The sequence below is a fragment of the Fringilla coelebs genome, assembly GCF_963513975.1.
Source record: "Fringilla coelebs genome assembly, chromosome: 12".
NCBI lineage: Eukaryota > Metazoa > Chordata > Aves > Passeriformes > Fringillidae > Fringilla > Fringilla coelebs.
Window position 1 is genome coordinate 8489949 of NC_140038.1, and position 26678 is coordinate 8516626.

The window sequence follows — 26678 nt, forward strand, 5'->3', positions numbered from 1 at the left end:
GCGCGCTCTGGGCGTGTCCCGCGGCCCCGCCCCGCCGGCGGCGTCTGGCGCGCGCGCGGGCGGAGGGAGCGGCGGCGCGCGGAGCGGAGGGAGGGGGGGCAGCGCTGTCGGGAGAGCCGTCGATCCCGGGCGATCCGCGGCCGTTCCGTGGGCGGGAACAGTCCTCCGGAGCGGCGGGGGACAAAGCGGAGGGAGGCGCCCAGCTCGCCCCTCCCCATCCCGCCCGGCGCCGGTCTGGGGCGGATGTGCCGTGGGTAGGCGGCGGCGGCGGGGCCTGCGCCCGGTGGAGATGGATCTGGCGGGGACGATAATCCTGCTGTGCTCCTGCGCTGCGGGCGCTGGAGGTGAGGAGCCGCCCGGCCTCGCGGGGCCCTGGTTTGGGGCCGTCTCCCTTCCTCTCCCCCTGCTTCTTCCCCCTCTCTCTCTCTCTTTCTCTCTCCCGTCTCCGGCGCTCGGGGCCGGGGGCGGCGGGCCCCGCTCTCCGGGGCGCCCCGGCGCCAGGGCCGCGGCTGGGCCGCCAGCCGGGCTCCCCGTTCCGCCCGCCGCTGCAGCCCACCCGGGCCTCTCCCCCGCCGCCCGGGGCCGGCCTGGCGCCCCCACGCCTTCCCCGGGACTTTCCCCGCCGAAGACCGGGTCAGTTGTCCTCCGCTCTTCTTCCCCCTCGGGTCCTTCTCTCCGCGCTCGCCTGTGTTTGTTTTCCCCTCCCGGCTCCTCTTCCGTCCCTCAGGACTTCCCGCCCGGTCCCGGTGGCCGCTTCCCGGCTCCCTGCCCTCGCGGCCGCTTCTCTCTCCCCCAAACCGGGAAGGACGGGCAGGCGGAAAGTTCAGCTTAAGGAAATAAACGAGGAGCCCGGGTTCTTCCCGAAGTGTGACCGTGACTTCCAGGAGGGTCTCCGCTCTCCCAGGCCGGGGCAAAACTCCCTTGTGTTTATGGGACGTGTAACTGTATCGGCTCCCGTTAGGAATTGTTTCTCGGCATTAGGAACTGGGCAGTTTCTCCACTGCGTCTGGTCATGTTTGATTGGGCAAATTATAGTAGGGAAAATAGTTTCGACTTTGTACAGAGAAAGAGTTTCGGAAAGGGTGGACTTGGGAGGGTGTTTCTAGAGAACTGTGGGTGGAACAACTGATAAAGACTTGTTTCCTCTGTTTCATTTGGCACCTCTCTGATTTATCTGGGCTCTGCCTCTGTGTGCATCAATATGTAGGTTTATTAACAAAGAAGCTAGAGCTAAATGCTGGTCTTCCACACATTCTCGAAAAGTAGCATCAAAGTATGGGAAACTTCAGTAGCTTGTGCTTGTGGCTAAGCCGCGAGAAAAAAAGCAGGGTTATTTGCATGGTCAGAAGCCATCCTGTTATTTATATGATTAGGAGTGGGATGCACCAAAGAATTTAGGTTTTTCTTCGTAAATTTTTGTAAGCTATCGAGATATTTCAGACTTAATTGTTTGCATGCTTTCAAGGCATCCTTGTTTTCTGAACTAAAAGGTGCTGGCACAGAACTAACTCAAAATAATTAATTAACCGGTTGTGAGGGTTGTTTTCACTGTTTCATTCCAGGAAGGCAGTTGTGCCTTAAAAATCGTAGTAAAAATGTGAGGTGCAGTCCTCTAGATACATAGACAAAAGTTCATTAAATGTATTTCAGAAATTCCTGTTAATTTTTTTCTTTGAGGGAAGAATGGGCACCTTCAACATTTCTAGGCACTAGGAAGCCCACCTCACTATGAGTTGGTAGAAGTGCATGTCATGGATAGAAATCTAGTGATAGTGCCAATACACATCTCTAAAATATCCACTAGAACATTTTTTTGTAAAAGTCAGAATGTAATTACAAAAGATTTGCCATAGTTCTGTGTTAAATTAAAAATAGACTTTTAAGTTTAGGAAGATCTATTTTATCTGTGTTCACATTTCTAGAGTTTCTTATATACTGCAAATATTTTTATTTATTGAAAAAGAGAGTTCTTCATTTGTGTATTTTTCCTTCTAGGCAGACATTAATATCTGTGGGGGAAGGGCAAGTTCATGATTCTTAAAGAAGTTACTGTGAGAGCAGTGCAAACTGGAAAGGACTGATAAGACCCCAACGACTTACGTTTCATTTATGTGCAGTGCATCTGGTCTCATTAATCTTACACAGATCTTGAAGGTTTTAAGCTACATAGGTATTAAATAGTAATCGTGTTGGAAATTTCATTAATCTCCACTTTAAAAATAATTAGGGGTTTGTATGTTTGGTCTGAGATTAGAGTATATTTACAGGATACCCGAGTTTGAACTCTTTCAGAACTGCACAAGGCCTTGTGCCTGTGCACGCACTCTACGTATTCTAGATAGAAAGGTATAGATTAACAGAACCAGCTGTAACATTAGCTCACAGCTAAGTATGAACCATAAAATCAACTTCTAAAAAATGCTGCAGCATAATTTGGATGGTTTATTCAAAAAGGTTTAGTAAAACCTCTTAATTTTCTTAAAAAAAATATTTTCAGTTGACGTTTATGTTGTTCTTAAAATTATGTGAGGGGAATGCAATCAAAAGCAATCAGTAGTGCTACTGCACTGTGAAATGTACTGCAGAGTCTGTCTTGGACTGCTTCATAGCTTTTGGTAGGTTATGTCTGTGTGGTTGAAGCAGACACGTTATCAGAAGTTTGGCCTAATATGCCCAGAAACATTCTTGATCAGGTTCTGGTGTTAGATCACTTCTACTGTTTTCTTCTGCTTTCTTTGCTTCCTCTGCATAAATACCACCTTCATAAAACCAGTGGATCAGCAGGTCAGTTTGAATACTGTTTAAATAGTATAAGAAGGAAGAGCCACACCATTTATTTTGTTTTCTTTCTGTTAGTAATTAGGGAAAGCTAGAATTTAGTTTCTGGTATATGGTGTCTAGTTGAGATAGGGTATATGTACCTTGACTTTTAAGAATTCTTTTTTTAAAAGTGCATCTCAGCCTTTTCCCAACACCCCTGGAATTGCTTGGCTTAAGGCATTTCTTCACTCACTGATGCTGTCGTGAATTTTGATGTGTGTGAAGTGGTGCTTAAGTTGGGTAATATTATTGGCAGCTTTTTGCAGCATGCTTTGTTGCATGTGATGAAGATGCATGCAGGTATATTAATCAGTACTTAATTATCCATACATAATGATGTTCCTAGAGGAGTGGAAATAACTAATTTAACCTCTCTTTCTACCTAAGGGTCATTAAAAAAAAAAAGGGAAAGAGCAATAGCAAACACAAAGGAGAGCTGTTGAGGTCTCTGACAAGCTTGGATTTAACAAGAAGTGACCATGCTTTGGCTAGGCTGATGAAATGTTGAATATCGCTGCAAATATATGATAAATAGTTGTCACTGGTACAACATGCTCTTTTTATGTTGCTAGGTTTTCCAAGTTGTATCTTAGTGTCTTGTGCTGCTGGATATTGAACTGCCTATTTCCCAGTGAGCATGGGAGAAATTCTGCTTTTTTTCTGGACACATGGGGGAGTTGTGGGAAGGCATTTATGAGCTATCAGCATCTGAGTGATTTAGTTGTGTTCTTATTATAAATTGAGAAGAACAGTAGCCTTCATAAATATGGCAGCATTTAGCCTGCAGCATTTATTTGGAGTTTAAAATAAAAACATTATGGCTGAGACAGTGCGTAGTCAAGACAGCTCTCAGATGGTTGTTTCAGAAATGCCTATGGTAATTAAAAATAAATAAAATCAGGTGTTTAGGTGATTGCTCTCACCTACTGTTGCCCAAAAGCCTCAGACTGCAGTTTATTTATACTTTTAAAAGATCCAAAGGTTCATTTTGCAGCATGGCAGAGCTGCTGTACTGAGTTGTTGCTGTCTGGTGGTCCTGCCCTGGCCATGCACTCCCACCTCTCCTCCTGGCATGAGAAGTCAATCCAAAGAAAAAAAAATTAATCAGTTCCTGCCAGATGTGTAACTAGAGTTGCTTTATTGAGCAAACCCAGCCCTGATGGGGAAGAAGAACTGGGACTTTCACAGGGTGGAGGGGAAGAGAGTCAATAAAAGCAGACATCTGCTTGCACTGGTGTTGCCATACTGTCTGACCATGCCCTAAATGGAGGCTCCAGTGAAGGGAAATGATCCTGACTTGACTTCTTGATTACATGTTTTTCTTTCACCAAAAACTCACTTGACCAGAAGAGAGAGCATATTTTTTTCAGCTGAACCTAGTGCCAGTGCAAGGGAAGAATGGAAGCAGAGTAGATGTAAGAGGGCAGCAGGGCCTGCCCTTCTGCTTGCAGTTCGGAAACAACAGCCTGAATAAATTCTTCGGAGAAGTCCAAGTCAGGAGGAATATGGTAGAATTTCTGCCTTGCTAAATCTGAATGCAGCGTACATTCTTTAATATCCCATGTAAATGGAGCTTTTTGTAAGATAGATAAACTCCATGTTGAAAATAACTTGAAGCAAAAGTTGCTTTGATTATCTTAATTGAAATTATAATAATAATTCTCTACAAGATGTTTATCACATGCTGGCATTTTAAATCTGCAAATTAGTGATGATGCTTGCAGTAATAAGACTTGTCTGGTGAGTTAGCTTGGCTTCTGAACAATTTCTGATACTCTGTCAAAGTTGTATTCTGTGCTTTTTTCCACCCCACTAACAAACTCGAGTTGTGCTTGAGCTATTTGCATTTGTGTCATGCAAGTCTTTATCTGAGTGGTTTAATGCAAACTTCATCTTTTAGAACAGTGCATGCTTGATTTATTCTCTTATGGGAAGTTAAATATTATTCTGTTTTATAATGATGTGTATAAAATTGATAGATATTTATATTTACATGGGTAAACTTTCAGTACTGTTTATTACTAGTCCGTTTTTTTGTGCATGGAGCTAGCTTCCATAAAAATGTCCTCCAGAATCTCCACAGACACTGATATTAGTCTGACCAGCCTGTAATTCTCCAGGCCCTCCTTGAAGATGGGGCCAACATTTGTCAGGAGGTCCCCTCTATAACAGTAACCTTTTAGGAAGGTGATGGAAGCCTTGAAGGGGTGTCAGCCAGCCCCCTCAGCACTCCTGGTTGCATCCCATCTGATCCTGTGGACTTGTGTATATTCAGGTGGCTGAAGTGTTCCCTTGCTCGTGTCATCTGCTGCAGGTGCTGCTTCTCTCCTGCAGACTGGGAAGGGTTTGTCTGGGGGGAGGAGCTCTTCATGGTTTTCACTGAGGAAATGACTGACCAGGGAATCATTGAGCACATACCATCAGACAACTGTTATATGTGTTTGCTCACCTTGTGCCAGGAAGCTTACAGCTCAAATCACATGGATGATCCAATTTAGCCTTTGCATAAGGCTGGTTAGAAGGTGAGAGTACATGTCTCAGACTCCATACCTGTCCAGTGGGATTTGTTTGTTCACAACAACAACAACAACTGTAGATGCTTCACAGCTCTCTAGGGATCCTGAAGAGTTGTATATCCTCACACACAAAACATCTTTCACAGGGACTGGCACATTGAGACATTTGCCTAAATGCTCTGCTGGATTCTGTTTTAAATCCTTTCCGGTGTTTGGTTCTAAGCTGGTGAGAGTAAGGCTTCGTTCCTGCAGGGAATTTGTCACAGGAAATGCCACATCTAGTTTAGCAAGTCTTTGGAAGACTATACTGTCAAGTTCAAAAGCCATCCCCTTGTCAGTCTCTGATGTCTGTATCCTAAAGGGTTTCTGTCTCCTAGCTTAGTGTCTAGGTGGAGTGTAATGTTGTTTTATTCCACCAGATTGCCTGGAAGGCATCACGCTGTTTTGTTTTGTTGATGGTAGCATGACACATGGAATTTGCAGAGCAGCTCCCATAAACTACATTTAGGTGTTCGTGGTTCAGTGTTTCTTACTGCGAGCTTCCTGACTGTATCCTTAATTGAAAAGATCTTTGTCAGGCAATCTCTGTTAAAAAACCCAAACCCCTGGTTTTTCATGTACAGAAAATAACAGCAGAAGTTTGTAACAGAGGTTGGGATCTGGTGTGTGCTATCATAATGATTTCTTGGGGTGTGCCACTTCCAGATTCTGTGAAAGACTTCTTCATTTTTGATAGTCTTCTAATTACAGAAACTGGAGCCAGCAGTTCTATGTGCCTCATGTACCTCAGTTTAATGAACTTTTGCCTCAGAATCCTCTATAGATTCTTGTGTTACTATGGTTGAGCTACTTATTAAGCTACCTTTGTAAAGAAGATAATCCCTTTTGGTAGGTAGCTGGTTTGATTACAAGGAGAGTGTGATCAGTTGCAGATTTTGAATGCTTTAGCAATGTTGATGTTATAGAGGTTTCTGGAAGGGGAACTGTTAATTTTGAAGCATAAAGTCCCTTTTTGGAGAAGCCATAATGCTCTAGGTGGTGTGCAGCTGCTCTGCTTAAGCAAGAAGAGAGCAGCAGGAGTGTTTGTGTTAAGTGTTTGCTATGAGAGTACTTAAAACATAAGGAGTTCTTTAAGTTTTGGAGAAAGGGGAAAGTGTTGTTTCCCTGTGTGATCATACCAAGTGTATTAATTTTTTGTTGTTGTTAAGAAGAAATAGCTTTGCTTGAAACCCTCTGCTTTTCCTTAGCAGAGAGAACAGTTATAAAACTTCTAATGTCAATAGTCTTTTGCTGTCTTGTCACAGTAGTTAGCACTTAAAAACTATTCTTTGTGACTCAGTTAAATGCTGTCTCTCATCTTTTCATGTGGTCATGAGACCTGGATCCAGTGCCAAGTGTTATTGGGTCTTCAGTAAGTTGTCACACTTCAAAAAAATTTTTTTCTGGGTGTCTGAAGCTGTTCAAAGTGTATCTTGCAATACTAAGAAGAAAAATGGTCTGTAACATTTTAAGGAGTGCATTATTACAAGCTTCCTATCACAGAAAATTTAAAGATGATTCTGAAGCACAGGAGTTTACACATTCTCCAGTGTACTTACTCTCTAGTTTTGATCAAGTTCTTAAAGCAAGTTTTTAATATAGTAGTCTAGATTCAGGTTCATTTAACAATTAAAACTTTTAAGTTTTAGCCTATATCAATTAATTTTTAAACTTGTCTTCTTAAATTTTGACACTTCTGGGTCATACACCTGGAATTGGAAAACATGTATCTGTAGTCAGGCACATGTATATTGTGCATGATCTCAGGCCAGTTTGATTGGTACATAGGAGTTCTTGGGTTGTAGGAGGTGTTATGGTTAATTTTGGAGGGATTCTGTTGGAAATGATGAGAGAAACAACAGACACAGACAACATTCTGCATCCTCAAAACTGCTAGTTACTGAAACTTTGTAATGATTCTGTGTCCTACTGGGATTAGAAATAATGTAGACTTCCTTGAACCACACATTTTAAACATTTTAAGGTGCCTAAGATGCTTTCCTTTTTGGAAAGCTGAGTGAGAATGGATGACATGTATTTTAAGACGTAAGAGTGAGAGGGAATTAGAATGAAGTTTTGTTGTTGGAATGTATTTGCAGTTAACAATGAAGAGTCAACATTTGCAAAAGCCTACAGTACTGTGAGTAAATTTGAATGGGATTTCTCTGCAGTATAGCATTAATTGAATTTTAAACAGATACAGCAATATCATCTTGTGCACATGGCTGTTAAATGTAAGCAATGCATTTAAAGCATTCATTTACTTGGCCATCTTTTTAGATATCTGAAGAAAAATACCACATGTAGTGCCTGAGAACTAACATTTAGGTTGGTTTGAACTTAAATTGATTATGAGCTAGTATTGTTTCTTCTTGCATAATTCAGAGTTCTTGTGGTTTTCTCCACAAGTTGTATTTTGGGGTTCCTTTAGTGATTAGTGTCTCTTCCTCCATCAGGATAGGAGGGTGAAAATCTTTGCCATTTTCTGCCATGAACTCATTTTAACATAAGGCATAGATATTACCCTAGAAGGAATTGTACAAAATAGACTGAACTGAATCTACATCTCCGGAGATACATTTTAATAAAACTTTTCCATGTGGTAGAACATTCCATGTGACACAAAATGTGTTGCTAGGTGTCATGATTTGCTCTTAATTTCCCTGGATATTTCACATGTAGAATGCAAACATTCTGAGCAGATCGTGTGGTGTGGTGTCATGACTGCAGAGTGAAGTTGGAAGCACAATTTCAGGGAACCTGAAAAGAGATATTTGGCTGTTGCACTTCTTATTTTGAATCAGGAGTGCTTTTCTAAAACATCTCTCAAGCATTCCTCTTGACAGTGATGTAGTTTGCATTGTGGGGTAGTTTTGGAGTAAATGAACTATACTTGTATTGAAATTCAAGTAGAAGATGCTTTCAAAGGCCCATCTGATGCACTTGTAGCTGCAGATTTTGTGTCCTGGGATTAGAGTAGAATGAATCTGATGTGTACAAAGGAGAAAAATAAGTTACAATGGATATAATGTGGAATTTGGGTCCTTGTTACCAACTGCTTTGCACCACAGGTCTGCCATGCCATGGTTAAAACCTTGCTTGTCTCCTTTTTTCAGGCCAGTATGGAAATCCTCTAAATAAGTACATTAGACATTATGAAGGACTGTCCTATGACGTGGATTTGTTACACCAAAAACACCAGCGTGCCAAAAGAGCAGTGTCACATGAAGAGCAGTTCTTGCGCCTGGATTTCCATGCTCATGGAAGGTTAGTGATATCTTAAAAGGTGATTGCTTTAAATATTTTATTTGTGTGTTTTAATTGTAGTGAAATGGAAAGGATGAAATACAACCACCAAAATAACATTAGCTGGAATACACCACATTGCACTGTCTGCAGTTTCTATGAAGTATTTTCTCTCATGTCCACTTTAGGTATGAAGTTGTTTCTTGCAAGCATTTCTTCAAACATCTGATGGTAACTATTAATACACTTTGAAGCTTAAATAATGGAATCATACTTGAAACAGAATGGTAATTGATTCTGAGTTTATAATGCAGGTTTTTGTTGCATATATAATTGGTTTTTTCTTCGTATTTTTTTTTCCCAAGAATTGTGCCAAACTGCCTGAGAAAATGTAATTGAGAAAAAGTAACATTTCAAATTGCATTTGAAGCTACAGAATAGGCTAAAAATGATCTGTTTTGTGTGTACTGGTGTTACCTGATTTTTTGTGCTATTGTGAAATTTAGAAATTATCTGACATGAGGAAAGATGGTTACTGTTACAGGACATGCTTTGCCTTGCATTTAACGTGTAAGATCCAGTACTAAAGTTAGATATTCAGTGTGACCAACTGAAGTATAATTTGTAGGTTTTCACTTAGGAAGATCTCATTGCAATTTGGAATTGCCTGCTTTTTTATAACCCAGGATAACAGGAAGAAAGTTATAATATTTGTGTCGGTATCTTAGTTTCTGTGACTCCCTCCTTTGCAGCACCACTCCCTTAATATATTTCAAGAATGTGTAATGCCCTTGTTTTTCTTGTTATTTCAGTTACAATTTAAGTATTTAGAACTTGATAAATAATTGTTAGCCATACGTCAAAACGAAAGCAATTTAACAGAGAAAATGTAAACCTGGGTCTCCTGAATCTGTTTGGGAGATTGTTTTTTGAGCAAGTGTTTTGGTTTTGTGCCAGCTTGTCATTTCTTCAGGGAATGAAGTGTTGTTCCTGGAGGTTTCTGATGTAATGACTGAATTTCAATGCATGCTCCTGGAAGGCCAGCATTAGGGTTGCATTTCTAAATGCTGTGGAACTACAACCCAAATCCTGATATTGAAGCCCTGTCCTTAAAACCTTGTTTTCAAGTGTGATTTTTAGTCCAAGGAATTCTATTGTTTAAAGAAGAGTCATAGTGCTGGTGTCTTTGCTGTAGCTTTGCTGGCAGTCTCTAGTTTTCCCTTTTAAATTGTTCTAATAAACAGGCCTGCAGAGTAGAATGCTCCAGAGGCTCCCCACAGTGTAAACCTTGCTACTTTTAAATCTCCAGCAAGGTTTTCAAGGCAGTGAAGTTCAGTTTGAGCCTAATGCTGCCACTTTTAAGCTGCAGGCTGGTGGATAATTTAAGCTCACTGAAGTGTGCACTGCTGCAGAGAGAAACTGGCCTAACCACATTCCCAGCATCATCCTTGTGCTAACACTGCTAGAGTTAAAGCCATGCAAGGAATAGCATCTGTACACTATCTGTCTAAAAATTATTTGGGGGGAAAAAATCAGTGTGACTTGAAGGAGTGATAGAGAAAGGATGAAACCACTCTTGCTGGGACCAGGCCACATTTCAGGTAACTTGAGCAGGTTCACCTTGTCATTGGTAAAGATCCCATAATAATCTTCTGTAAGATAAAGCTGCTAGCTTAGTCTCTGAGTTCTCTTTGTGGTGAGAGGGTGGGTTGAAAATCCTTATCCTGTAAAAATGGTAGTTGCACATAGGATAATGTCTAAAAAAAATTTCCTCTCTTAATTCACAGAGGAAGACCAGACTTTAGTCAATCAGGTTTATAAGTATTTTGGTAACAGCTGCCTTTACTCATGAAGAAGAATGTTGGTGTTTATCTGAGGAATTGATCATAAATCCCTATGGTTTGAGGCACAAATCCATCATTAACTGAGGAGGCTAATTGGAAACTGACTGTAAGGTCAAACCGGTCCATAATCTAGGATTTGGGTAGTTTCCTGTGGCACATCTAACACTTCCTGCCAAAGAGAGGGTAGTTCACAGGTTGTAAATATAGTCCGAAGTTCCTGTTTATCAATTTGGATGTGTTCTTAAAAAATATTTTCATTTTGCTTTAAATATGAATTAGGAAGGATCGAGTGAATTGGTATTACTTCACAGAGTCTGTTCATTTGCTTTGAAGGTATGTAGCAGTTTGAGAAGCTGTATAAATAGGATTGGCTTTTTGCAGTTGCAGCTGGTTTATTGTGAATAACTAAGTGATTTATGTCATCACTGCCAAGGACAAAAGTAAAACCTTTCTATCAAGTATTCGAGTTACTTTGTGAGAAGGTAGGAAATAAAGCTTTTGCAGAACACTTGAATGATGTACATATAGGCTGTGGACTTTTAAAGTGCTGTGGCATTTAAAAACAGATGGTGAAACTTAAAGGCATTCAGTCAACGTGAGAGTTGAGATTCTGAAAACTTATACCTGATCTTTTTTAATGGCGTTTTACCAAATGGTCCATTTGGGTTTGTCCAGGTGTAGTGGTTTATTGGCACACAGCTGTCCAACTTGCACCCCCTTAACTTAATAAATATAGTAAATAGCTTCTACTTATGAGGACTGAAATGACAGTCTTGTATTTTGGTTTGGATTCTGATTAAATGGCTGTGTTTTGTAGCCAGGAAACAATGGAAAAGCTGTCCTAATATTTACTGCTGTTCTCTGCTGGCAGCAGCAAGTGAAGTTGGGCCACAGTGGTTCTCAGGCTGTATCTCTGTGACCACTTCTAAACTTCATCTTTTGGGTGTGCCAAAGGAAGCACCTGCTGCTCACGTGGCTGGTCAAGATGGGAGAGTGGTTTGGCTGCTTATTTTTCACTGAGGTTAATTGGTTCTTCTGTTCAGTGTAGAGGCAAATTTGCTTTAAGGAGAAGGAGTGCAGAACTAAGCAGCAGTGGTGAGAGGGAGGATGCAGTACCAGCCTTTTTAGTGGCAGTGCTGACATATGCAGATAAGCATTCATCAGACTTAGTGTTTCATTGTCCAGAAAATAGCTGGCACCTACCAGTATATTAGGATTGTGTGAGTAGCATCAATGGGCTGTTTAGATATAAGAACTGTATCTCATACCCTTCTGTTAAAAAAGAAAAAAATAAAACCACAATTTAAATATTACATATTTATACCAAATGAAAGGGACCATTTAACAATGGGCTAATAGTTAAACAATGAAATAGATACTGAAATGATGGAATTAAACCCAAAGCTACCTTTTTTCATACCAGATTTAGCAATTCTACAAATGAATGTAAAATGTGCTATCACTGAGAAACCTCCTCTGTAACTTTCATCTGAAAGTTAGATGCCACACAATATACTGCTCAGAATAGAAAATTTTCAAAATCTTTGTTGTTGGGTAATATAAAATGCAACTTCCTATGGTAAATATAGTGAACTAGACTGAACGAGCCACACTCTTCAATGCTGAAATACTAACTTAATAGGACAATTAAAATTGCTGAAACTGAGCTACAAATCCTTATTAATTCTTTTTAATAATAAACCATGTATTAGATTAATCAGCATTATTGCTTCCCCAGTGGTGTAAAATGTGCTTATTTCTGTAATGCTTCAGCTTGGAAGGAATATGAAGGTTTGAAACGATCCTGGTTGTGTATCAGAGCTCTTGCACTTGCCAGTTCATATTGAGTGTTCTAGGGTGATTTAATTTAAGGTGCCCTTTGAGTCCAGGAAAGGCTCACACAAAGTTAATGAGTGCGCAGTATTAATCCCAGGAACTTGGTTAATATAAAGCAGTTTTTGAACCCACCCCACAGCCCTTTCCCCCAGAAAGCAAAATATACCACAGATTCCCCAAAATACATGGATTGATTCAAAGAAGAACAATGCTTTTGACACTGCCTTGAGATACAGTGAAGCATTTTAAATAGAGTAACTTCCTTTTGCATGTCAAGGTATGTCAGTAGTTTCAGAAAGGAAGTTGGGACATCACTCATTGGATTTTATACAGCTTTCACCTGATCACAAAACGTGCACCTGCACTTGTTCACGTCTGGACACAGCTCTTCCCCTGCAGAGAAACTGGAAAGTTTTCTTCCCTTTTTCAGTAGAAATATTTGCAATATATTAATCATAGAATATCTTGACCTGAATTCCTATCCACTGTAGAATGTCAGAAATATGCTGAATGCTTCATAGTGATTTTGAGAACAGAGCTTGAAAAACTTGGATGATGTCTTATATTCTAACTGTACTTTTTACCTAGTGACAGAACTGGGAATTCCTGAGATGCTGGTGCATTCAGAAGGGAAAAATTATGTCTGTGTATTGTCTAACTCTATTTTCAGTCAGCTTTTTATTTAATACATTGCTAATAACTTACGCTTTCTAATTCTTTGCTTGATCCTGTTAATTGTCCATCCACACCCTCTTTCAACACTCCTAGATTAGTTGATGACTCTTGCTTGGGAAAGGTGCCCACACAACTTGAGTGAACAGTTGAATTTTCAAGTGGTACTTGAACACATGATAACACCTGCTTATTATTAAATTAAGGATATGTCAATAATTTCTTTATGATGTTTTACAGTTTAGCTACATTTTTTTCTGTACATTTTGCCTAAAATTCTGTTTTTTGAGAATTACTGTAAGTTGTTCAGACATGTTTGTAGGAGCATATGGTCTGTACGTGGTCCTTATAGGGAAGCTGTGGACCACAAAATTTCAGTTCTTAATTAGGTCTGAGGGTTTTTTTTAAATTCTTGATTCTGTAGTCATCTGTAATCCTTCATATTGCCCTCATTACTGAGAACTGGTAAATGTGTTTAAACAACATAATTGTTGGCCGTATTTGATTAGTTTATGAAAACAAAGGAGGATTCCTGCAGAGAAATAATACTTGATAAGCTGAATTTTAGAAGTGGTGTTCTGAGCACGCTGCCATGCTGAGATGGACTGAAGTTACTGAGCTAGTTACTGTTGCATTAAAGAGGACTTTTTATTGTCAACTAAAGGTTTTTATTACACTAGATGTTCTTTTTATGGCTTTTAATTTAAGTACTTTTTAAATTGTCCATACAGCACAGGGCTCAATTCATAAAATGGATCTGCCTTCTGTGTTCTGTAAGCCTGTCAGAACAAAAAGGAGATTCAGTATTACTGGACTAATCTGAAAATGTATGTTGTGTCTCTTTCAATTCCATGTGCACTTAAACACACCCCTGAACAGCTCAACTTCTTCAGTAGGTTGATTCAGCAGTAATCAAATAGAACCTACTGGTTGGCTTTGTGAGACTTAGGAGAATTATTTTCGTGAATTTTACTAAGCGATTTTTTTACAAGACTCACTTGCTGCAACTCATTTTAGGCTGTCCTGAATTTGAAAAGGAAAAAAAAAATTGATATCTTTAGTTCTTACTGTAGTTGTCTTAGTATTATTCACTGCTCTGTGGCAATTCTTCAGTCATTACCCATCTATTGGACCTTTTCAGTTATATACCTTGACAGATAACGTGTCAGACAAGACACCTGTGAATCAGGTGTCACTTCCTACACCTGTTTTGTCAAAAAAAAAAACCAAAACCAAACCCACCCTATGCTGGTGCTTGTAGGTAAAGCAGTTTGATCTTTTGATCTTCCAGAGAATTGGGAAGCAGGGTTCTTATGCATTTTTTAGTTGAAATGAAGTTAAAAAATCTGGAGGCTGAATCTATGGGTTAAATGTATTGCATTTTATGAGTTTAAATACAATAAGCTGGGTTATGTGTAGCCCTTAGCAAGAAAGGTATTTGATGTTTGACTTGGGTCTGTCTGGGAGATGCATGGTACAGTAGTGTTGGACTGGTTGGACAGCCCAGATGAGGTGCAGCATTTCCACTGTACTTCTTAAATTGGTATTAATGGTTTACAGCTCTACTCCCTGACCAGCCAACTTCAATAGACACAGCCATGCTCTGAGAAAGTCATGCTCTTAAAATCTGTATTTAAATGAATGTACCTAAGCTATGTGCTCATATTATCAGCTAGTGGGTTTATCTTCTGTGTCTTTACTTGTTTAACTAAGAAACCTTCTTTCCTAGCTACTTCCATGGTTTGAATTCATGTAGTAACTTTGCTTGTGTTTGTATTCTAGTACATCTTTACCTGTTTTCTGATTTTCGATATCTTGTTTTTGTTAGAACATGGCATTGCATATAAATAGCCAACTTCATGTAAATACAGATGGGAAGGTTATTTTCACTAAACAGGAAACCAGGAAGTCAACTCTGTGCTGAACTTCCTAAAGAAGTTTTACTGAAAGGAGGGGGGGAAAAAAAAGTCAGCCTTGGGTAAAGGCTGTTCTGCCTTTAAAATCTGTACACTGTCCTCTTCAGGACAGACAGATACTTTCTCAGAGTGTAGATTAGCCAGCATGCAGCTTCTTGTAATCCTGCTTGGATGGTTTCTGTTATCTGAGCTAGCTTGTGTTTGCAATTATGCATATCAAGAGTAATCAGTGGGAAATGCTTTGGAATGAAGGCTGCATCCTCATTGTAGTGTTCTAGAATACCAAGTTCAGCAAGTCTGACTTCTGAAGGTCGGGAAAGACATCTGAATAACCACGAGTGTCATCCTAGAGGTGCTAATGGAAAACAAGTTGCAGGCATTCTAGCTGGGATGGCTGAGTGTTGAAATACTGTAGAGATTGGGATTTACATAAACACTTCCTAGGGGATGATTCTGTGTGCATCTAGGTGGATCAAAGACAGAGTGGTAAACCTGGAGACCCTATCATGTGCTGCTTCAAAGATAAGTTTTCTTTAGTGTAAGTAGCAGGACTGTGGGAATTATCAATTAAGTGATGAAGTATGTTGTGTGGGTTTAATTGTAAGTTAAAACAATAAAAAAAAACTTCAAGTGTGATGGTTCTGTAGAATTGTGGGTAGTACAAATCCAGCAGAAGGTTATTAAGCTGCCTTCCATTTGCTACAGTTCAGAGCTGGAATGAGTCTGACAGACTTGTGGGAACTGAGTGGATTGTAGGATGCCTCATGGAAGCAGTTAGAAAGAAGAGCTCAAGTTATTATCCTTGTCCATTTATAGGCCCCCCTTCCATTTTTCCAAGAAGAGAGTCTTTGAGTTCTTAGGTAGGAAAAGTGAGGATAAAAGACTTGCACCTCAAGCAGAACGGTATTTTCTAGGTGCTGACTTGTGAGGAGGGTGATGGAGCCACGGCTGCGAGGATTTTTCTGGTTCCTACTGGGAAGAAAAGACTGTGAACCTCAAAATGAACTCTGCTTGTACTGAAGTCATGTTACTACTGCTGCCAACCCCTTCCATTTCCTTTCCCCAGCCGCTTCTTTTAGCTGTGGAGTAACTCCTCCATCTCCTTTTTTCCCCTTTCTCTTTTCTCAACAACCTCCTCTGGTCACTTAATGATTCTGTGGGCCTGTCACCAGTTACAGCAATTTGACTGAGGAAAGGCAGAAAAGGGATAGCATCAAGTGCCCTTTTTGTATGCCAGATAACAGCTTTTTCTGCCAGTTTTGTGCAGGTCTGCAGACTTGGTACTTGGACATTGCTTTGTGGTGAAATCACTGATCTTAAAAGGTAACTCATATTAAAAAGAAATGGAGTAATAGATTATGCATAAAGTCTTGTGTGTAAGCCTTTATATACCCTTTACCAAATGTTGGCAGTATATAAACATGGCTTGTTTGTTTTTTGTTTTTTTTTTCTTTCAAGTACTTGCTCTGATTAGAGCTTAGGATAACATAACTTGAGCCCATGGCAAAGTACTGGGTCTTAGCTAAGTGTGATGCTCTCAACTATAATTTTTTCTTTAATTATGACTGAATTGCTGTGTTACTTGCAAACTGCACATAGTCTTCTTGAGGTAAGCTAAAGAGAAATAAAAATCTACCTCTTGGTAGTCTTTTGGATACTGCCATTAATATATAAGATGTAGTTTATTGTCAAAGCAGATTATATAATTTTATACGTGTAAAGTTTTTGCCGAAATTTGGTCTACGACCAAGTGGGCAGCCATACAGTAACTAATATCAGTTTTCAGATCTGTGGAAAATAGGAGCAGTAACAAATAAGCGAGGTCAAAACTTGGTCTTAATTGATTTAATTCTGTTCCAGAGATTGCTGCTGCTGGGAGGTGTTTTCTGTGAGGTAGAAAGTGTGTAAATAAAGGAAGCATTATTTTTCTGAAATTAGTTGTCTTCTGCCTGGTGTGTTTCTAGGCTAAGGAGTAGCTTAGCTTGCACTAAGAATTTGGTGCAAGCTGTAGAAATTGTAATTGTCAAAAGGCTTATTTGAAGCTTCTTGTTTCTTCCATTGTGGCTGATTTAGAAACCATATTCAGCAATTGTATAGACAGATTCATTTAACTTCCCCGGTGTCTCCTGTCCTCAGGAGAATCATGAAATTACTGGGTTTAAGCCAGGGTAAAATTTAGGTTTGAAGTTTGGTGATGTGCTAAGTTGTTAATTATTGGAAGTAGGGATGAATAGATGCTTGTTTACGCCTCCACCCTGCCCAGCCCTTTTCCTCCCCACAGTCCCAAGTTGTCTCTTCCTTCCTTTGCTGGGGGAGAAGTAAAGGAGTATTTGTCAATTTTTCATTATTAGGAAGGTGAACAGTTTATACAGATTATCCTGTTCTCATCAAGCATGTTTGAATGACTAAGAAAAGACCTGTTTAAAAATAGCTGAGAGATGATCAGGTTATCTAATAGTTTAACTAAGTTAAGAAATCAAATTGCTAGTGTGAAGCACAGTTGAGTTTTTTGTATTTGTAATAGTTCTCTAATCCTGCGTATAGAGCTCATTTTATTAAAAGATAACCAGCAACATGGATTAGAATCTTTAGTGTTTATTATGTAGCAATGTGGAAAGCAAGGAGAGGGCAAAAATAAAAGGAGCATAAATAGAGGCTTCCTAAATTTCAAACTGGTGACACTTTTAATTTGCTACATATAACTTCTGACAGTCCATTTTGAAGTGACATCCAGGTAATATTGATGGAAGGGTATCCCACAGAAGGAACAATTCCCAGCTTCATTACATTCCACTGAGTCCTACTTTTCCCCTAAAAGCGAGCCCTGGAGTGTTGGATGTGTAGGCAAAGCTCAAGGCTGGCCCTAAATCGTGGGCAAGTGGCCACCAAGGGTAGCCCATGCCTGCACCATGATTGTCCTGCTGGTCTGTAAGGGTGAGAGCAGCAACTGAGGATACCCTGGGTGGCTGCACAAATCAGGCCTAGGGCTCATCCATCCTTGGTCCTGGGGTTGCACTAAGCTAAGCTTGGTAAATTACCAGCTGAGACCAGGTCCTGGGTTTTTTTCCCCCACTTCCCAGCATAGATGGGAGTTAATACATCAGAAGTCCTGCATTCTCTTGCACTGTGTACCTCAAAGCCATATGAAATAGCTGATGCAGTTGAGTGTTAGAGACAACTCCTCAGTTGTATTTGCAGCATACATGAATACAACAAGAAAAATGTCATTTTAAAGAAATGGTGTATACACTTCTGAAAGGAAACTGCTATATAGGGTGAGGGTTTTTTCCCAAAAAACTTTCTTTCATGAGGAAAGGTAAGAAGTCTTTTATCAAATGCTGGAGAAGGGAGGAGAGATTCTAATGGGTCCCATATCTCCTGCCATTTAACTTCAGTTCAAATGGACTGAGAGTCTGATCCATCCTTGAGTGTGGCAACTCAGTCGCAGGGAAAGCTCAAACTAAAATGGAGCTCCAATCTGTGTAACACCCTGAGCAGTGTATTGCATCCAAAGTGAGTGTAACTTTTTCAAGTACTTAAATGAAGTTTGTCATGTTCTCATCACTGTTGGTTTTAATTTCTTTCTACGTGTTCTGCCCAGGAGAGCCACATAAAGTGGCTGCAAGTCTCCACAGTGCCCACCACCCCATCCTCAAAAAACTTCTTGGGTAATCTTGTGCCATTCAGTCCTGCCAGGCGTCCCTGGGTTGCTTGTTCATGTTATTTCCTCTTCCTCATGAGCCTCTGGGTTGCAAAAGGACAGTTGTGGCAGAGGTAGTAAACAAAACTTGAAGAACAATAATTATTTCTTGTCTTAGTGATGTCGGTATCCGGGTGCACATTCCTTCCTTTGTAACAGGAGGCTCTTCCTCATAAAATACATCTCTGCTGAGCTGTGGTAGGAGCACTGCTGGGCTTGGCACAAAGCCTGAGTCTCAGGGAATTGCAGAAGTTTAACCTTCCCCATCTACCAGCCACATTTCAGAGTTTCATAACCTTGTAGTAGATACCTGTGACTCATTGCCAGAGGAGAGTACTTGCTTTGAAGCTTTATTAACACTGTGGCAGTAATAATAAATATAGTTTGATTGTGAAATGCTGTTTGCATTACAGAATAGTCAACATGAGTCACTACAGCCCTTCCCAGGTTTTAAGTGTAGGCAAGACTTTTTTTGATCTTGAAGTTTGCATCTTAATGTTTCAAAATACTTATAACTATGGTGTCATATGTAATGTGCAGGTGGAAACTGAAGATAGACTTTGTGTATGCTTCAGCTCACTAGTAAGAAATAACTAGATTTAATCAACTTTACACTATGGTCTTAATTGTCTGGGTTATTTTGTTGGTTGCATACTTGGATGCTAACTTTTGCTGTGAAGGTCAGCTCTGCTGGCCGTGGTTTTTAGATGAAGACTCAAATCCAAAAGTACTTGACTTAGTTACTTTTTGTGTAATGAATTGATGACATAACTTTAATATTTCTTCAATTTTATCATTGTGCGGAGAAGGAAAATATAGGAAGAAAATCAAGACTAAAATTGGAATGGCTGAAGTTTCAATAACTTGTGATCTGTATTTGCACAAATGTTTGTACAAATTTTAATAGAATCCCAAATGAAATTCTAAACAAGCTAATGGTTGTTCCAGGTATGAATTCATATAATGTTAGGTATTTTAAAACACTTCAGTTATGCTGCCTGCTTGAATGCAACTCCTATTGTCATACACCCAAGCTGTTTCATATGATTGGCAGTAGGATTTGCACTAAAGTATGTAGGTTGCAACTGAACCCAATCATTGAATGAATAGAGCTGTTTCCATAGTTGTTCATGTAACTCTGCCAGTTTGAGTATATTTATTAGATGTTGTTGACCGTCTTATTTTTTGAGTTTCAGCTGAAACATTGATTGATTCACCTACATTTCATTTAAGTTATTTTAATCTTAGGTTTCATCAATAAAAGCAAAATAAGTAAAAGCTGGTTTTATCTGTTCTGCTTCACAGTGCTATAAGTAAGATAATTGCATTTTTCCTAAATGCATTTTCCTAAATTCATTTTTCCTAAACTACTTGAGTATCTTCTGAAGGACTGGGAACATGTGTATCATCCAAGTTAGCACTTCAGAATTATGTGTTTAGGTCTAATGTGTTTTCTGGCTTAAATCTTGCAAATTTAGCTACTTATATAAAAAGCATCTAAGGAATCTTGCTTTAAGAATCCTTCTAGGCTCTGGTCTAATTCTTGTACAGTAAAAATATTTTCTACAGATAAATTTTACAAGGTCTGCAGATTGTTTGCACAAAAATGTCATTCTGAAGTACTTTATTTAGTGGTCTTGTCGCTGAAGCTCAAAGCCAATTTACTATCTTGTTTTATTTTAGACAATTCAACCTTCGAATGAAGAGGGATACCTCTCTTTTTAGTGATGACTTTAAAGTAGAAATATCAAACCAAGTCATTGATTATGATACCTCCCACATCTACACTGGACATATTTATGGTAAGTATAACACTTTAAAATGGATGAAAGTGCAGCAATTTTAAGCAGGACCTTTCTAATTGTATGTGGAGAAAATTAGTATCAGTATTATTAAATTATTGTTAAACTTTAATAGTGCATCTATCATATTTGAGCTCCCATCTGCTTTTATATGAGTCACACTTAAATGAGTATTTCATCTAATAATTTTCATAGCCATAAAACTTGAATTTCATATCTGTTTATAAACATACTCTTCACAGAAGTCTGATGTATTTGAAAAAAAGATAGAAAAGTTGTATACATTGAAGAAAAAGGAAATCAGGTGTCATTTTTAGTTTAAAGGAGTAAGAGGAATATAGAGTTACTATCACTAAGGGTAATATATCTGATTTTAGTAAATGCAAAGGATAAAATTGATTAAAAATGAAGAAGCATTACAGAATTAAAAGCAGATGGAAAGAAGAAATGGACTAAGATTTACTCTGCCCCTCTTTGTACTGTTTGTTTGGTTTTCCTGAAGGTGAGCCATGTGCTGCAGTCTTGAAGTGAGCATTTTCAACTTTGAAAAGTAATAAACACAGGGCTTCATATGCATCTAGGCAGACCAATTTACCACTTATTTTAAGTAGGTGAGAAGGGTTTTTGATAGTCTGATTCTGAATTTTCCTCAATGGAGGAGTACATAAATGTTTTAGCAGAGTAGTCTTTCATCCTTTATGTGGGAAGGGCTGTTGGGATGCTGCATGTTGTAGCAGTCAGTGATTAAACTTTGACAGTTGTACTTTCCCTGATTGTAACTGTTTCAAATACAAATTCATTCTATGCAGATTTAAACCTAGCTACAGTTTTAAGAAGATGATGCTTGAAGAGAACAATGGATGTCTTGAATATAGGGAAGTCCTCCTTTGAAAGCTTTCAAAGTTTAGTATATGCTCTGATTTTATTGTTTATTATTTCTAATTGTATGAAGGGATGTGTAAGGACATAGAATTACATGCTGTGTATGTACCAGCTTTAAAATAAAGAGTTGAATTCTGCATTATATGGTTTTTAAACATTTCATTTATGCACCTGATGGGAAAGCTGCTGAACTTAGTGACTGTCATTTTGCTGTAGCTGTTTGTCTTAGTGATGGAGAATCTTAATCTTAAAAAGGATTTTTGAAGGATATAAAAAAGCTAATACACTTTGTCCCTTAACAGGTGAGCAGGGAAGTTTTACTCATGGGTCTGTTATTGATGGAAAATTTGAAGGATTCATCCAAACTCACAGTGGGACCTTTTATATTGAGCCAGCAGAGAGATACATAAAGGACAGAAACCTACCATTCCACTCTGTCATTTATCATGAAGATGATATCAGTGAGTACTTCCATTTTGTGCTACAGATGAAATACTTTTTTTATTAAATGTCAAAACCTGTATGCCATTTGTAAGCATCAAATGAGACTTTGGCTTGTGTATGACACAGTAAATCATGCTGTCCTCAAGTGATTCATATACAGTTAAGGTGTGAGAGAGATTTATGGCAAACCAAAGTCAGTCTTTATTCTGCCACTTTAAGAAATCCTTAGCAGTCAGGCTTTAGTGGGCAAACAGTACATTTCCTACCCAATGGATACATGTTTCTTTGAAAAATACATTCTTTAAATGATCTATACTGATTGCTCTTCCATGTGATCTGGAAAATAAAAGATAATTAAAGTTCAAGTCACTCAATGACTGTATATCTCATGAGGGTGACATTTGTGTGAAATAAAAGCTTCCCCTGCATGTGTCTCTCACATGTGCATTCAGAGAGCTCTTAAGAAGAGGTGGTGGCACCCAGTATGTCCCATTTTACACAATAGCTGATGAAAGGGTACAGAGAATTATACTTAAATTTGGCAAGTATAGCCCCAGAAATCTGGCTTCAGTTGCAAATGCTCAGAAGGATGAAAAACTACCATGAAATACTTCTGTGTCTTCAGAACTGATGCACCAGAGTTCTCCTGCGCTTTACCTGCCTATTTATGTATGATCAGTCTTCAGATGTAATACAGATCAGTTTTGTTTGATGCTTAAGTTTTATTGAACCTCAAAAGTACTGCAATAAAGTTGTGATTCCAAGTGTGAATCCTTCAAGGATCAAGGAGGTATCAAAGGTAAATGTCAGCAGAGTCAGTTTAAGACTTAACTTTTGGTTATTGAAGCTAACAAAGTGTCTTTCCAGCTAACTTCAGGATGTCAGTCTTGCTTAAAAATAAATTTAAACCACAACTTCATGTAAAAACCTGTCCCATCAGGCCACTGTGCAAACCCTAGAAGACTTGAGTTTGAAATCTCATTTGGAATTGGATGAGGAGGCTTGGATTAGATCGCTAGAAATTGCTTGAACCGCTCTGTTAATGACATATGTATAAACCATTTTCAAAGTATGTCATAATGAGACTACATTGTGAAGTGTCAAAGAATGGAAAGTTAGATGAGGAAAATTTGATTGTGATTTGACTTCGTATATTATAATTTTCTCAGTGCCATAAGCCAGTGGAAAAAACAGGGTTATTGCATATTGCTCTCCTTGATTACTTCTCTTGTGTGAATGCAGTGATGTGATCTTTCTCCACTAAAATCTCAGCAAATTTGGGTGGGTTTTTTGTATTTTACCTTCAGTGGCAGTATGTGTGCTGTCTCTGAGTATATTAAAATTGCTGTGAGCTAGCAAATATGTTTGTCATTCCTGTTATCTCATTCTGTAAATATGATTACTAACCCAAAAGCAAATAGAATTTCCATAATTTTAAAGAGCTTGTGAACAAAAGCATTTACTGGATTTGTGAACAGTATTTGTTTTCTGACTAAGTGTATATTTTCCTGGTGCTTACAAGACTCATACTTAAGAATAATTTTACAGGATAACATTCCATATTTTTGATTCTCAGAGAGAAGCTGCAGCATGAGCTACATTTTCATCTCTACAGAGCATTGCTGGTCAGTTCAGCTGGGGGAAAGTCAGTTCAAAGGGAGAAGGCAGTTTTCCTTGTTGGCTGCAGTTAGAGTATTACTGGCTTTGCTGCTGTAGCAGGAAGGTAGTGAGGGAAAAGTAATAAAAAAGTTACAAAAGTCTGGTGTGGAACTGTAAGATACATCTTTCATAACATTTCGGTGAATAATTCACACATACTTCTAAGTTTCATGTTGCATCTTAGAGGTCTTATGAACAGTTCTCTGCTTGATAGTGGGAATGTTGGACTTCCACTTAGGATTTTGTGTAAATAAGTCACTGTCAGCTTCATAAAGGGTTTTGTTAACTAACCCTGTTGTTGAAAAGAGGGGGAGGAGGAAAGTAAGAGTCATATGGCAGTGATGTGCCCAGTTTTCAAAGGTTGAGACAAGTAAGAAGATTGTCTCATGTCCCAGTTCTTTATGCTGTAAATAGTGAGTGACTAAAAATACTCTTCACTGTTAGTGAATACTGACAGAAATAGAACTGTGCCTTAAAGAAGCAGATAAATCGATTTTTTGAAAGGTACTATTGCTGTTTTGTAGGAGTGATCTTTGTTGGAAGAGTAAATGGGTCATTTTGGGAACTGGAGAAAGTAGTGTTGAAATTGGTTCTTACTAATGTCTTATAAAGTGAATGGGAGCAGGGTATGTTGGGGTGTTTTTAATTATTCAGGTATTGGTATGGTTTACAACATTTTTCCTCTTGAATCTAGTGCATCAGAACCATTTTGTTAGAAACAAAATCTTAGTGTCAGAGGGAGGGTCTAAATCTATTCTGGTGAGGCACATTACAGCAGCAGTACAGTATGGCTTCCAAGTCACCAAGAGAGTGAACATTGCTGCTTGCTCAGCAGGGTTGAAAATAGCCCATCCTGGAGCAAAGTCTAAGCAGCTCTATTTAAAAACACATCACTCCTCTTGGTTGCTGCCAGTGCAGTCTGATGTGCCTGTGTTCTGATTGCATAGTATCACTTCAGTCATTAGGATCATAGATGCCTCTAGGATTTCTGTTGTCTGAAATATCTGGAGTATACAACTGCTTCTGTCTCTTTCTGAAGAGTGCTTTTGAAGCTAAATGATTTTTGTCTTTCATGAGACCTGTTTTTGCATTGAACTGCAACTCAAAAAAAACTCCGACAACTCAGAAAATCTAAGCTTTGTAGTAATTTGTTGTTAATTTGTTGTTACTGCTCTAATCTAAAGCTAGCTGTCATGAAACAGAGTCAAGCTGTCCCACTATCTTATGTAGGACAAAAGCAACAAAAATGGTCACATTTCTGACTCGGGAGAGACTGAGGGAAAAAGTCATCTTTGCTTTAATTTGGGTATTTTTTTGGTCACCCATGTTTCAGCCTTTTGAAACAATATGCTTTTTAGTCCTTTTCAGAAACCACAATGCAACATATGATTAGCATCTCAATGAGTTCTTTTTCAGTAGTTAAACAAAAGTTGTTTTGTAAATGGGGATTATATTGTCAACTTTATAAGGCAGCTTTTGTCTGTTACAGTGGATCTGGTGACCAGTGGAAGGCAGCCTTCTATTCATGACTTGAAACACAAGTTGAATGATTTTACTTTCTAAACCAGTCTTGATCAAACTGTTTTATAATTTACAGTTAGAAAGATGCAAAATGCTGTTTACATTGAGATATTTAGGAAACATTTCTTTAAGGATAAGGATATATTTACTTTATTTAAATTATATTTGCTTCAAGTGTATCCCTGAGTTCATATTGTAAAATACAAAATCAGTATTTCTTTCCATGAACAGTATTCAGGAGAATCGTCTTCAGACCTTCCAGAAAATTAATACTGTCACTTAATTGTCTTTATGATCTTGGAAGGGGCATACAACTAAGAACAGAAAGTGAAGTGGTTTGTAATTTTGCAAAGCCCTATCTGCTGAATAAGGCTGACCATTGCAAACTGTGTTATTAATGAGAACCTGGTTTCTTTTTCATTACATTGTGATGACAGTTGTCATGGGAGCACAGCATCACAGAGAGCTGCAAATGAAATCTCTAATGAGGACTTTTAAAACTTTTTGTATCTGCTTATATTTGAGTTTTATTGTGCCATTATTGCTTTTGCTAGTATTGGCAAATTTCTATGGCTGTTAAAAAATGGAGTTTTCATAATTGGTAATGGAGGTTTGATGTCATCCTTGCCCAAGATGCCGAAATTCAGTGATTATTAAGTGGTTAACCTAAATGCTTAACAGATCATACTATTAACTGATAATTAGAAGAAGAAAAACCAAATGTTCAGGAATGTCTTTGTGGAAGGTGCATCTTCTTGAAAGGAAAAAAATCTTATTTTGAGCATCTGGAGTGTATATCATGAAAAATCATCTGCCATCTGGTTAGAATAAGACATTGTAGTCAGAAGCTATGAAATGACAAGATTTTGCAGGTGGTTTTTAGATTTTTTTTTTCTACTCTTATTGTTTCTTAACATTCTGCCAGGATGTACAAAACCTGAAAGTGGACACTACTGGAAAAGAAAAAGTTGGGGATTTTTTTTGCCTAATGATTTTTTCTAGTTAAAAGTTTGAATCTGTTACTAGCTTTTTCTACAGTAGCTCTGTTGGAAAATAGTCTTCTGTTTTCTCAACTCTGCATTCACTGTAAGCAATCATTTCATGGTGAAAGCAGGTTTTTTCCTTTTCACTTCTCAGGGTTGTGGTAGGGATAGGCTAAGAAGCTCTTGAGCCCAAAGAGCTGGCAGAGGGCTGCACAGAAAGCTGGCACATCTCAGAACATTGAAAAGCTTCTCAACAGCATGGACCAGACTTGTGTCTTGTGGGTCAAAACTGGCCAAGTCATCTGGCACCATGTAGTTCTTGCTTAGTTTCAGGTATTTAAAAATGGAACTGCTGCCGGGGATGATGGAAATAGGAAGTCTCAAAAGATGACAAGGGAATGGTGCCTTCACAGTCTGGGGGCAGTTCAGCATTAAGCACATAAAAACTTCATACGCAACTTTCCCTGGAAGTTAGAAATGGTTCCAAAGTGAACTATCTTGTTTTACCTGTCTCTGTGATTAACAGGGTGGTTTCAAATCTGCCTCTGGGGAATTTGTCTTTTCCAGCACATGCAAAATCTTGGCAATTGCTGTTACAGATTGTTTTGCGTTCATTTTTTTGTAATTTTAACTGTCATGGCTTTAAAGTGTTTACTAGATTATTACTTTTGAAGTGAGAAATATTTGAATTGCAGGCAGTCAGTATAAAAAATGTGTTAAGGGATTTCCTAACATAGGGAAACAAGATAGAAAGAAAAGACAGATCATTTTGAGTAATAAACTGAGAGCATTTATTTC

General features: G+C 38.7%; 1 protein-coding gene across 1 annotated transcript in view; it reads left to right on the plus strand.

Moving 5' to 3' along the window:
- Window positions 1-88: 88 nt before the first annotated feature.
- ADAM10 (ADAM metallopeptidase domain 10) overlaps window positions 89-26678 on the plus strand; it is a 42452-nt gene continuing 15862 nt past the window's right edge. Inside the window, exons 1-4 of the mRNA XM_084213498.1 lie at window positions 89-344; window positions 8492-8642; window positions 20273-20391; window positions 21576-21734. Coding sequence (XP_084069624.1) covers window positions 290-344; window positions 8492-8642; window positions 20273-20391; window positions 21576-21734 — 484 coding nt within the window. The 5' untranslated portion in view covers window positions 89-289. The remainder of the gene's footprint in view (window positions 345-8491; window positions 8643-20272; window positions 20392-21575; window positions 21735-26678) is intronic.